Below are 13,035 nucleotides of genomic sequence, written 5' to 3' on the forward strand. Positions count from 1 at the left end.
CAGGCCATTGCACTGACCAGCATGGTCAACTGGGCACCTTGTTCTTCTAGGAGACAGACACGTCACTCTTTCCAACTGCTCTGCTGAGAGTCTGCAGCATCTTTAAGCAAAAAGGGCAATCCGAAGGCACAATCATCTAGCACCCAATTCCTCTATTTAGCTTTTCTTCCTAAAAAAAAAGGCACTCAACTTTCAGAAGGCCCTTCCCTGCCATGGTCAAAGCAGCATTAACCCAGCCTTCTTACCCAGCCTCATTTCTCTTCTCGGAGTCATCACATTTGGCCTCTGCCTCCCGTTCTCCATGTGGACCTAAGCTTTGTTGACGTGGTGGTGATGTTTTGTGCCTGGAAATAGTATCTGGCAAGCATTACCTGCTCATAAATATTGTGTGAATGCCAAAATATGTTTTTGTCTTTCCTACTGTCAAATGTCAGTGTTTAGTTGCAGCTTCTCCTGATGCTTAGTCAGTACCATTCTTCTTAGAGGGATAAAGTACAGTGCTGGGGGTGGGGGGCAGAGTGGGTGTAGGTGGTGGGTGGGGAGAACATTTGCCTCTTATTACCAGCTCTGTCACTAATTAGTAAGTAATGTCACTTAGGGTGAGTCATTTAACCTCTCATTTCCATTACAGACTGTGAGAGCTCTTTTATTTTTATCTAAAAGAAAAGAGATCCACCAAAGCATAAAACCAACAAGAATTATCAACACCCACTACTAGCTTTTCTTCAAAAGTCACCAACAGGGACTTTTGTGGTAGACAAGATAAAACCGCATTCTAAACTCAAAGTGTTACTACGTCCAGCAGTTTTTTAAATTATAAATAAGCTAGTAGTGAATAAGATTTGATTAAAACAAAAACACTATCAAAATTCATGATGTAATCTTCAAGTCTAAAAGAATAATCAAGTATGTTATTAAAGTTTTCTTATTACAAGTATAAGGGGAAATGTTAATTTAAATGAGTAAGACAGTTTAAGATTATGCTTAGTAATTACATATATATATAATATATATATATATATATATTTTTTTTTTTTTTTTGTCGGTCGTGGGGCTTGAACTCTGGGCTTGGGCGCTGTCCCTGTGCTCTTCAGTTCAAGGTGAGCACTCTACCGCCTGAGCCAAGTAATTACATATATTTTGAAAATAGCACCATTTGTTTCTAGAATACCAACAGATAACCAATGAAATGTATGGATTTACAGATTCCTAACTGAAATACTGTATTTCCTCTAAGAAGTAACTTCATTGGAGTCTATCTGTAAAAAGACCACGAAATCCCAAGCACAAAAACTTCTAACCAAAAAACCCAAACAAACAAAACAACACCAAACCATTGTCAAGCAAAATATTTTTAATTAGTAGGCTGATCATAAATAAATCCACATAAAAGATTTAACAGAATTACAAAGGGTTTTGTGTTTCTTTTGTGGACTCAATTCATAATATGCATTAGTCAACCTCATTCTCTAACTGCGACAAAAAGAGTTGTCATCCAACAATGTAGCACAGTTTAAGCAATTCATATTCTGTAGTTACATTTTTTACATTTTCTTTACAAATGGAACGCTTATGTACATTATATATATATATATGTATATATTCTATAGCTCATGTACTGAAATTCTATTGTTTTTACAGAGAAAATGTTCAATTCATTTAATGAATACGAATCATTCCTTGTTAAAAAGTAATTCATATAAACGAGTAACACAGTACCACTGCCTTTTGGCATCTCTTGTCAGAGTTCAAGTCCAGAAATGTTATATTAAGGAGAAAAATGATCTAATGTTACATTATGACATGTCATTCCACACAGCTACATAAATCTCCCGACTGCACTACTGGAAATGTGTAGAAACCAACTGAAACATACTTAGTGAAACAGCATCATCACTGCCCTTAACATAGGCCAAGCCCTCCTTCCCCTCCCTCCTGCCAGCACCTCCGGCAGAGCAAGGCGCTGCTGAGTAACAGAGAAGGCTTCCTTCCCAGCCCGTTATATGCTCCTCTGGAAGATCAGACTTCGCCTAGGCTATGCATCTTTGTCTTCTTGTTCAGTTTTATTCTACTTCACTTACAAATCTGCTGCTGAACATGAAGCAAAAATTCATAGTAAGAGAATGCGGCTTCTGTCCGATCTTCAATTAAGTGTTGAAAAAATTCTGCTTTGGCAGGACTCTCATCTCTGAAAGGAGCAAAGGGAAGAGAGATTCATGACAGGACTCATTGGCCAGGGAATGATATTCTATCCTGAGGATGTATTCTGGTGTCATTTAATGTCTACTTTGAGGACAAGAAATCTTGCTCAGACTATCATGTCCACTGCGGAATTGGCCCAGATGTCCCACAGTGGATGAATGGATCAAGAAAATGTGGCACATGTACACAATGGAATTTTACTCTTCCATTAGAAAGAAAATTACATCACCACGTCAACAAAGCTTAGGTCCACATGGAGAATGGGAGGCAGAGGCCAAATGTGATGACTCCGAGAAGAGAAATGAGGCTGGGTAAGAAGGCTGGGTTAATGCTGCTTTGACCATGGCAGGGAAGGGCCTTCTGAAAGTTGAGTGCCTTTTTTTTAGGAAGAAAAGCTAAATAGAGGAATTGGGTGCTAGATGATTGTGCCTTCGGATTGCCCTTTTTGCTTAAAGATGCTGCAAAGAAATGGAAGGACCTGGAAAACATTATGTTAAGTGAAGTAAGTCAGGCCCAAAGACCCAAAGGTTCCATGTTTTCTCTCACATGTAGAGGCTGGAATTAGTTTATAAACATGTAAGTAAATATATTGGGTGGTATTCAAGTATACACAAATGGATTAACTGAAGTATGGTAAGATTCAAGGGAGAAAGCAAATAGTGTAATTTCTTAGAAAGGCAAAGACAAAGTTGAACAAAAATAAACACCAGGAAACAGGTACTTAAGAACAGTGGGGTGGTGTCAAGGGGAGAGGGGCAGAGTAATGAAGGAAGAGGAAAGACTGCGGTCAAGAATTCACTGTATAGCCTACATTAAGAAAAGCGAGGGAAGGGGTGGGCCAAGAGGGAGGAGGGAGGATGTTGACAGGGGTGACCGTGATCAAGATGTATTCATACGCCGCTTTGTCGAATGCAACTCCTTTGTACAACTACATAAAGATAATAAAAAAATAAAGACGAACAAATCCTGCTCAGTTCGTGCAAGAGAAGTTGTAGACGTACTTACTTTACCATATGAAGGACTGGGCTTAGTGGTCTGCTGTCTTTGAGCCAAGTTATAAAGGACCTGGTTCTTTCGGACGAAAGTGTGTCCAGCTCTGGAAGATGTGTCTGGAAAGAAAAGAAAGGAAATTATTCTGGCAATTCTGCAGGCATAACACCAAATCACACCACACCAATGAAGGTTAGCTTGCAGCAAATCATTTTAAGCCATGTTTACTAAGAGATGTGTCATTACAATTTACCTGAATATATTTTTAGATAAGTGAATAAAACCTTCCCAATATCTACATATCACAAGCACTACGCCACATCTTCATGCTTTTTCTGATGGTGATAGTCACATGAAGGTAGCTAACACAAAGTTTCTAACCCCATTAATAGTCATACATTGTACTTCATGTGAAAAACTACTACTCTGGGAGAATTTCATGTTTCTTTCATTTAAAATTTTGAAGCAAGGAATGTAAGAACAGGTTGAATGTATACATTGCTTTCCCACTTGAAACATGCCTCAAGTCCCTTTTGCTCGGGCTGTTTTGGACCTTTTTGCCCTTTCCATTTCCAGCCTTGACTTCAATTCTTATTTATGCTCCCTACTGTAGCTGGGATGGAGGCACACCACCACACTCAGCTACTGTTTCGGAAGGGATCTAGTGAACATATTTTTGAAAATAAAAATGGATCACACTATAGATTTTTTCATGTTAATATCCCTTTTCAGTAAGTGCCCAGATATAACCTACCTATTTAATGCTATACACATTTGTGTACATAGCTATATTTTTATGAGTATATTTATGGTATCTATCTATCTATCATTTTTTGCCAGTCCTGGAGCTTGAACTCAGGGCGTCGGCACTGTCCTTGAGCCTCTCTTTGATCAAGGCTAGTGCTCTACCACTTGAACCAAAGTGCCACTTCTGGCTTTTTCTGTTTGTGTGGTAGTGAGGAACTGAACCCAGGGCTTCATGTATGCTAGGGAAGCACACTACCACTAAGCCACATTCCCAGAACAATTTACTGAATCATGTAGTATGTGATTTTAATTTTAACAGATATTGTCAAATAGGTCAAATAGGTTTAAGCATTTTTTCAATAAATAGATAACAAAAAATCTGACTACTAGTGGTTCAGGCCTGTAATCCTAGTTACTTGAGAGGCTGAAATCTGAAGACTGTAGTTCAAAGCCAGCCCAGGTAGTAAAGTCTGTTGAGAATCTTACCTAATTAACCACCAAAAAGTGGGAAGTGGAGCTGTGGCTCAAGTGGCAAAGTGCCAGCCTTGAGCAAATAAAGCTCAGGGACAGTGCCAGGCCCTGAGTTCAAGCCCAGGACTGGTACAAAAATAAATAAAAATATAGATAATCTCATATTTTTATTGCTTACCTTTTGGCTTTATTAAAAATAGAAATGTTTTATATTTATTCTCTGAGCTATGTTAATTTTTTGGTAAATGGCTTCCAAAGGTCTTTGTATTTTAATACTATATATGTATAAATGTTTCATTTGACATCCTCCTAGGATTATTTTTTAAATTTATTTTATTTTTATTTTTTGGTGGGTCATGGGGCTTGAACTCTGGGCCTGGGTACTGTCCCTGCGCTCTTCAGCTCAAGGTGAGCGCTCTACTGCTTGAACCACAGCGCCACTTCCGGTTTTCAAGTGGTTTATTGGAGATAAAGAGTCTCAGGATTTTCTTGCCTGGGCTGGCTTTGAACTGTGATCCTCAGATCTCAGCCTCCCGAGTAGCTAGGATTATAGGTGTGCGCCACTAGTGCCCAGCTTAGGGTTTATTTTTTATCTTTGCCAGAACGTGAACTCAGGCCTCCAGCTTGCTAGACAGGGATTCTACCATATGAGCCACATTCTCAGTCCTTCTTTGCTTCTAGTTATATTTTGGATAGGGACATGCTTTTTGTACTTGGTCCTCTAGCTGTAACTCCTATGAAGCTGGGATTATAGCTGTGTACTGTCATGCCTGGCTTGTTCTGAGATGGGGCAACTTTGTGCCCATGTTAGTCTTAAACCATGAACCACAATCTACCTGTTCTCTGCCTCCTGAGTAGCTTAGATTACAAGTGTGTGCCACCAAATCTGGTCTCTTCTTCTTTAAAAAAAAATGTTGAAATGTTCTCTCTATTTGAGAGTCATATACTGCAAGGACTAAGGTAAATATGTCTTCTCTCCTAGTGGCTAATCAATGGTCTCAAGCTGGTTTTTGTAATATTCTATTTTACCACAGTGATCTGAAGTATTCTTCATGAATCAAAACCCTTTCTGCACTCTTAACTGGTTCCACTGAGTTGCTTATTGTGCCAGTATCACCATGCTTAAATAACTGCAGCTTCAGAAAAGGTTTACTATCTATTTAGTAAGACATATTTGTCATATACCTTTCCCCTTTGTTGACTGTTCTTCCTTTTCAAATATTTCCTTAATACTCTGATTTGTTGTATCTTAGAAATGGGATTAATTTTCAAAGTAAAAAACAAACAAACAAACAAAAGATAGTAATAAGGACTAACTGAATGCCTATGAATTGCAGAAAAAACATATTTACAATACTCAAAAATAAAGTAGAGCCGGGCGCTGGTGGCTCATGCCTGTAATCCTAGCTACTCAGGAGGCTGAGATCTGAGGATCGAGGTTCAAAGCCAGCCCGGGCAGGAGAGACCGTGAGACTCCTATCTCCAATACACCACCAGAAAACCGGAAGTGACGCTGTAGCTCATGTGGTAGAGCGCTCGCCTTGAGCTGAAGAGCTGAGGGCCAGAGTTCAGGCCCCACGACCGACAAAATAAAAAAAAAAAAAATAAAGTAGATCTTTCATTTCAATTAAACATACAGAGCTGCTTTCAAAATCCTATTTCTTTGTGTTGGTTAAGGGCACACTGAAAAAAATAACATTACTTTAACCAACAGAGTACTTTAATAGAAGTCTGCAGATAATAATTTAAATTAGAAGTTAAAATTGCTGGGAAGAGTCTGGCAATTCCATCCTTGGTGTGGATGTGCGAGTGCTGAAAATGCCAGGGGCACAGCTTGCACACAAGTGTTTGTGTAGCGTCATTCAAAAAAGCCTCCCTCTCAAAGAAACAAGCAAACTTCCAGCCACAGACTATTTCCAGTCATAAAGAACGGAGTGCTTGTGTAAGCCAGGCATGAAGTGAAAGAGGCCAAACATAGAGATCACATGTTGAGTCATTCAACGTGACATATCCACAACAGCAAGCTAATGAATAAAAAACATAGCACTAGCTGCCAGGGAGAAAGCAAAAACGAGTACTCTGTGATGAAAAGAAATGTTCTGAAATTAGATGGTGGTAATGGTTGTAAAACATTATGAATATACTAAAAGCCACTGAAAGCATACACATGAAAACAGCTAAGCTCACCACATAAACCTTATGTCAACGAAAACATTAAAGACAAGTAATCTTAGTTACTCAGGAGGCTGAGATCTGAGGATTGTGATTCAAAGCCAGCCCACGCAGGAAAAGTCTGCGACAATCATTTCCAATTAACCAGCTGGTTAGAGCACTAGCCTTGAGCAAAAAATTCAGGGACAGTGCTTAGGCACTGAGTTCAAGCCCCAGTACTAGCACACATACACAAAAAGTCTAAAGTCCACTGACCATTTTCTGTGGTATTGATGCAAAATTAGGACATCCAAGCACTTCCTCTATGAAGTTATTGTCACAGCCTTTGCCAATCCAAATGTAAAACACCTAAAACAGAAATCAACAAAATATTTAAATGCATCAATAGTTAACATTAATTACAGTTAATTCTCTTACAATTATCACACATAACTATATGTAAGCACAAGTTAAAGAACTTCAATGAAAGCTGTTGATAAATAGGGAGCTACAGAGGTGACAATGGAGAAACAGGCTCTGTTGGGGACAGTGGGAGGTATAGCTACAGGGAGTTTAGCTAACAAGAGGATGAATATGGTCAGAGAAGATGACCTACATATAGGAAAATTGAACAATAAAAACTGTTCGAATTGTTTTAGGAAGGCAAATTAATAGGTTAAAGCTGATTGCAGTACAATGTGTGGAAAAGTCACAATGAAACCCACCTCCCTGTATAACTAATAAGAGAAGTCATGAAAAAAAGGTCAAATGAATTATTTAAAATACAGTCAAAAGAAACACAATTTAAATTACTGTAGGAAGAAACACAAAAGAAGGAATGAAACCCGAAGTCGGCACACAGTGGAGCTACATAGAAGGATCCAGGTGATGGTTTACACCTTCACTTAAATTTCAAGGCTGCCTATTAAATGTATTTTACCTTCTTCTTCACTGATTTCCCCATAGGAAGGTAATGCTGTATTTCAATCACTTTCTGTACTTTCAGCTTTTGGGGGTTGTCCCCCTCCTCTGTGGTTATCCAAACCCTTTTCCTGCTCATAGGAACAATTTGCAGCTGTCTGGCCATTCTGACACTCTTTACCTGCCGGCCCCATCACATAGCTACTTCTGAATCTCTTGAGATTTCTGACAATTGGTATAATTTGAACTACTCTTGAGGTCATTTTGAATTTTATGATTCTCAGGGTCTTGTCTCTTTATCAAGCATATGCAATCAACGATAATAAAAATGGAGTAACCTATGATAAATAAGAAACTGTCCAAATAGAAACGTCCTAAGGTAGCTCATGTGAGTACCCATTTACTGTCAGGCCCTGGTCCTCTTCCCTCCCTGCAGTGGCACCAGTGCTTCCCACGGACCCACTGGAACAGGAGAACATTGTTACAGAGGTGCTTACAGAGCCGCAGTCCAACAGGAAAGCACCTTCTCTTGTCAGCTTCTCTGCAGATAATTTTTGAAGGGGTGGCTGAGGCACTACCCTGTCATTAACATGTATTGCACCCTGAAAAAGAAGGTAGAATATGAATGAGCTAACATTCTGTCACTACATCTGGGAATTAGTGGCCACCTTAAGAAGTATTAAAATGTGACAATTGAGAGTTTTGTATAACGTAAAGACTATTAATTCTATATTAGCACCTTGGCTGAAGCATTGCAACCATCAAATGTATTCAAATTTAAAAAGTTCAAACACAAATGCATCTGTTTAATTCATTTCTCTTTTGGGGTCAGAATATACTAAAAATATGACTAGTGACTCTGTCACATAGCAACGTACATTTTTCTATTTCCCTACTAACATATTATTATGCTTAGAATACTAATGTCAAAGAATGTTGTTTTCACACAAAAAGAAAAAAATACTACACATTTGCATGCTGAAATAGCTGTCAGGTACCAGATTGGGTTTCCTGCAATCTGATCATATCAGAAACTGCCAATACCTATCAAGTACAAATGGAAATTACTCTACACTTTAGCTTTGTACATGAGTTAAATTACTTCATGTATGAAATTCCGTAACTGCTGATTGATATAGTTTCTGAGAATCTAAGCATCTAATTAGATCCAAATGTCCTTTTTTAATGTACTATTACCACACAAGGGAAAAGAACAGAGGAAAATGTTGACAATGTGGTAACTGTACAACTGTAACGCTCAAAGGCATACCTCATCTGTCAATCTGTCTATCCTGTATAAGTTGGGATGAATCATTTTCATTAGATGAACAAGTGGCTGAGACTTGATCTGACACATGGCATACACACGATCATCCAGGCGAGTGCTTGTACCTGTTCTAAATGCTTTCTACAAGGAAAAACATACAAGTTTCCAAGTCAAACACACATAGTAGACAATTACCAATCATAGAGCATGTCTTCAAAATGACAGGCCTGGATTCCATTTAAGCTGACATTTAATAAGAAAGTGAGCAAGTTTCTGAGCTATATTATCATCATAAGAAAAACAGAGAAAAGAATACTTACCTTTCTATGGTAAGGATAAGATGATGAATGTGTTGGACACCTACTGTGGTGTTCAAAATAATGGGAAGGTAGTAAAAAACCAAAGCCCCTCCTTCTTCTGTTTTCAGAAGCATGTATTAAGAGTGGGCCAGGACCACATAATACTCACACGGATAATGGAGATAGAGAGGGCCTAGAGATGGTTTCACAAAAGTCACAATGTATTTTTATACCTTCATTTCCCACTTATGTTTCCCAACACTGAAGTGCATTATTCCCCTGGCTAAGTATTAAAATAGCAACCTCTCAGCTTCATATCTCTATATGCAAGTAATCTGAGATTTTTTTTTAAACTTTGTTAAATATAACCACATGTCGAGAGCTACCTGTTTGAGAAGGGCCAAAACATAGAGCGGGAACAACTTGAGGGAGCCAGGGGCAATGAGCGCCGAGTGCTGCAAGTTGGAGACAGTAGAGCCGTAGGCAGAGAGCGAGTCCACCACTGCGTTCACCAAGGCGTCCCTGGCATCTGACAGGCTAGATGAGACTGAGCGATCGACAGCTACAAAGCAACCCAAATGAAAAGGCACTTAACCATGAGATCCTTGTGAGCCCCCAGAGAGAACACAGACATGAATCATCTAAGAGACCAATAGAATGCACTTCATCTGTTCCCTCAGTAAATAATTAGTTCATTACCTATTTTTTCTGAACTGAATATGATAAATCAGAACAAGTCTAGGTTCCTGCATTCTTCTGGACTTTCGTTTTAATCTCTTAAGTTTAAACACTTGGCTATTCTTGATAAAAAGAATGTATACCTTCCATCTATTTCTGATACAGCACAGGAGATGATTCCATTACTCAAAGCAAAGTCACATGTGTAAAGAACCATTTTTTTTCTGTACAACTGATGTAAATTACACAATCTAAGTAATCTCCTATGATCCTCTAAAATCTTCTTTACAAAAGCATTCCAGGTCAATAGATTAAAAAAAAAGAAAAAAAAAAAGAGGGCAAGCTGAACTTTTTTTGGGGAGGTAAGAGGGTGGGGGGCTGGTGCAGTATTAAGAGTTTGAACTCAGGGCTGGGAAGGTGGCTCAGTGGTAGAGCGCTTGCCTTGCATGCCTGAGGCCCTGGGTTTGATTCCTCAGCACCACATAAGCAAAAAGAAAAAAAGCCGGAAGTGGCGCTGTGGCTCAAGTGGTAGAGCGCTAGCCTTGAGCTGAAGAGCTGAGGGACAGGGCCCAGGCCCAGAGTTCAGGCCCCACGACTGGACCCCCCAAAAAAACAAAAACAAAAACAAAAAGCAAAAAAGAGTTTGAACTCATGGCCTGAGCACTGGTCCCTTAGCTTTTTCACTCAAGGCTGGTGCTATGTAACTATTTGAGCCACACTTTATAGGATTTTTTAAAAATTTTTAAATTTAATTGTATTGTCATGGTGATGTAAATAGGGGTTAAGAATTACATAAGTAAGGTAGTGAGTACATTTCTTATTGAACTTGTTACCCCTCCCTCATTTACCCACTTTCCCTCACAACTGTGATTTTTTGCTAGTTAATTGGTAATAAAGAATCTTACGAACTTTCCCACCCTGCCTGCCTTCAAACCACAATCCAAATTGCTCAGCATTCTGTATAGATAGGATTACTGACATGAGCTATCAGTGTGTAGCTAAATGTGAGTTTTCATATAAAATGAGCGTATTTAATTTACAATATAATTTTTTTTTTTTGGTCAGTTGTGGGGCTTGAACTCTAGGCCTTGGCACTGTCCCTGCACTCTTCAGCTCAAGGCGAGCACTCTACTGCTTGAGCCACAGCACCATTGCCAGTATTCTAGTGGTTTATTGGAGGTAAGAGTCTCATGGACTTTCCTGCCTAGGCTGGCTTTGAACCATGATCCTCAGACTTCAGCATCCATAGTAGCTAGAATTACAGGCGTGAGCTACCAGTGCCTGGCTACAATATAATTTTTAGGGCTGGGAGTATTGATTCAAACTTTAGTCATTGTGATATGGGGGCGGAGAATGGAGGATCATGGTTTGAGAGAGCAGTCCTAGCAAAAAAGGAGCTTGTGAGACTCCACCTCAACCATGGGTATGCTCAGTGGCAGCTGCCCCAGCTACCAGGGAACTCAATGGCATCCAGCTGTCATCTACAGAGACACAAAGAAGTGAAATCTTCAATACAGGCATAAAGCAAGACTCTAGCTGGGTGCTGGTGGCTCATACCTTTAATCCTAGCTACTCAGGGAAGTTGAGATCTGAGGATCATGGTTCAAAGCCAGCCTGGGCAGAAAAGCCCATGAGACTCCTATCTCCAATTAACCTCAAGAAAATAGGAAGTGGTGCTGTGGCTCAAAGTGGTAGATCACTAGCCTTGAGCAAAAAGAGCTCAGGGACAGCTCCCAGGCCCTAAGTTCAAGCCCTGCCACCATTACCACCACCACCACCAACAATACCACCATCACCACCACCAACAACAACAAAAGCAAGACTCTACCTACAAAATAACCAGGTCAGAAAGGGCTAAAGCCATGGCTCAAGTAGTAGAGTATCTACCCTGAGAAGCAAGACCAAGTTCAATCCCAGTACTAACAAGAAAAATGAATCTATAAATATGCCTATGTACTAAAAATAAAGGTATTTGTGGTGGTGGTGGTGGGGAACCTTATTGTATACATAATTCAAAATCTCGACAGAAAAATGGCGCTTGAAAAACTGAAATCCTGAGATGGGTGAGCACAGCTCAGTGGGGAAGCAGTTACCCAAGTGTGCACACAGCCCCAGTTTTTGTTCTCAGCACTGTCCACCTACAAGAAAAGGTCCTTGAATAATGCTAGTATAATTTTGCCCAAACGACTCCAGATCTGTACTGGAAAGAGCAAGGATCACTAAAGGTCTAAAATTATCAATAAAGATTTGTTAAAAGCTGGGCGCCAGTGGCTCATGCCTGTAATCCTAGCTATTCAGGGGGCTGAGATCTGAAGATCATGGTTCAAGGCCTGCCTGGGCAGGAAAATCCGTGAGACTCTTATCTCTAATTAACCACCAGAAAACAGGAAGTGGCGCTATGGCTCAAGTGGTAGAGCACTTGCTAAAGACCTCAGGAACAGTGCCCAGGCCCAGAGTTCATGCCCCACAACCACCAAAAATAAAAACAAAAACAAAAAACAAAATAGTATATTGATTCCTGAAATTAAATGGCAATGCGGGACACAGCCTTTTGAATGTTACTTCTTTCCCTCAGCACTCCTCACAAGAGGTGCCCATGCTGATTTTAGCACCAAGAGCTCAGTGCTGAGCTTAGTCCACTGTACAACACTTGAGTTTGCTCATACATTCATTTAAAGACATTTCGATTTTTTTTAAGTTTTCAGCAAACATTAATCCCAACAGATTGCTAAACTAAGAATTAGTAATGAATATAAGAACAATCTACTTTGTGCTGCAATGATATAAAACATACTCTCTAAGAGAGGGGTTTCTAGGGCAGAAACACATCCCATCTTCACTTCCCTGTCTAGGCTGGCGAGCTGTGCTTGATTGGCCACTTGTTCCCTTTCACTCACCCATGTTTGCCAGAAGGCAGATGGCGGCTTGAACATCCACTCCGGCATACACATCTGCTAAGGAACTCACCACCGGCAAACAAAGTGTGTGGACTCTGATCCTTCGCTCACCTAAACAGATGTGCATAAAGTGATGCAGAACACTGCAGGCCAAGTCTTATTTAAATTACTGTTTTTGCCAGATTAAATCATCAACAGGATTTTGAAACGTAACTCAAAGTTTTAAAATGAACATGGTTAGCATGTTCTTGTTTCTTTGTTCTTGGTACTGGAGACTGAACCAAGGACCTCGTGTATGCTGGGTGAGCATTCTCACACTGAGCTACATCCCCAGCCTAACTAATATGTGTCCAAGATAATTAAACACTCTGACTTTGTAGACTATGAATACATAAAACATGTGTACTTGAAA

The 13,035-nt window shown here is 39.8% G+C and overlaps 1 protein-coding gene across 1 annotated transcript in view; it reads right to left on the minus strand.

The window, feature by feature from the left end:
* Positions 1–1,336: 1,336 nt before the first annotated feature.
* Sec24b (SEC24 family member B) overlaps positions 1,337–13,035 on the minus strand; it is a 56,964-nt gene continuing 45,265 nt past the window's right edge. The window contains 7 exon segments of the mRNA XM_013023832.1: positions 1,337–2,188; positions 3,208–3,311; positions 6,838–6,930; positions 7,980–8,084; positions 8,753–8,890; positions 9,435–9,610; positions 12,624–12,734. Coding sequence (XP_012879286.1) covers positions 2,074–2,188; positions 3,208–3,311; positions 6,838–6,930; positions 7,980–8,084; positions 8,753–8,890; positions 9,435–9,610; positions 12,624–12,734 — 842 coding nt within the window. The 3' untranslated portion in view covers positions 1,337–2,073.

This window comes from Dipodomys ordii, unplaced genomic scaffold, assembly GCF_000151885.1.
Source record: "Dipodomys ordii isolate 6190 unplaced genomic scaffold, Dord_2.0 Scaffold70, whole genome shotgun sequence".
NCBI lineage: Eukaryota > Metazoa > Chordata > Mammalia > Rodentia > Heteromyidae > Dipodomys > Dipodomys ordii.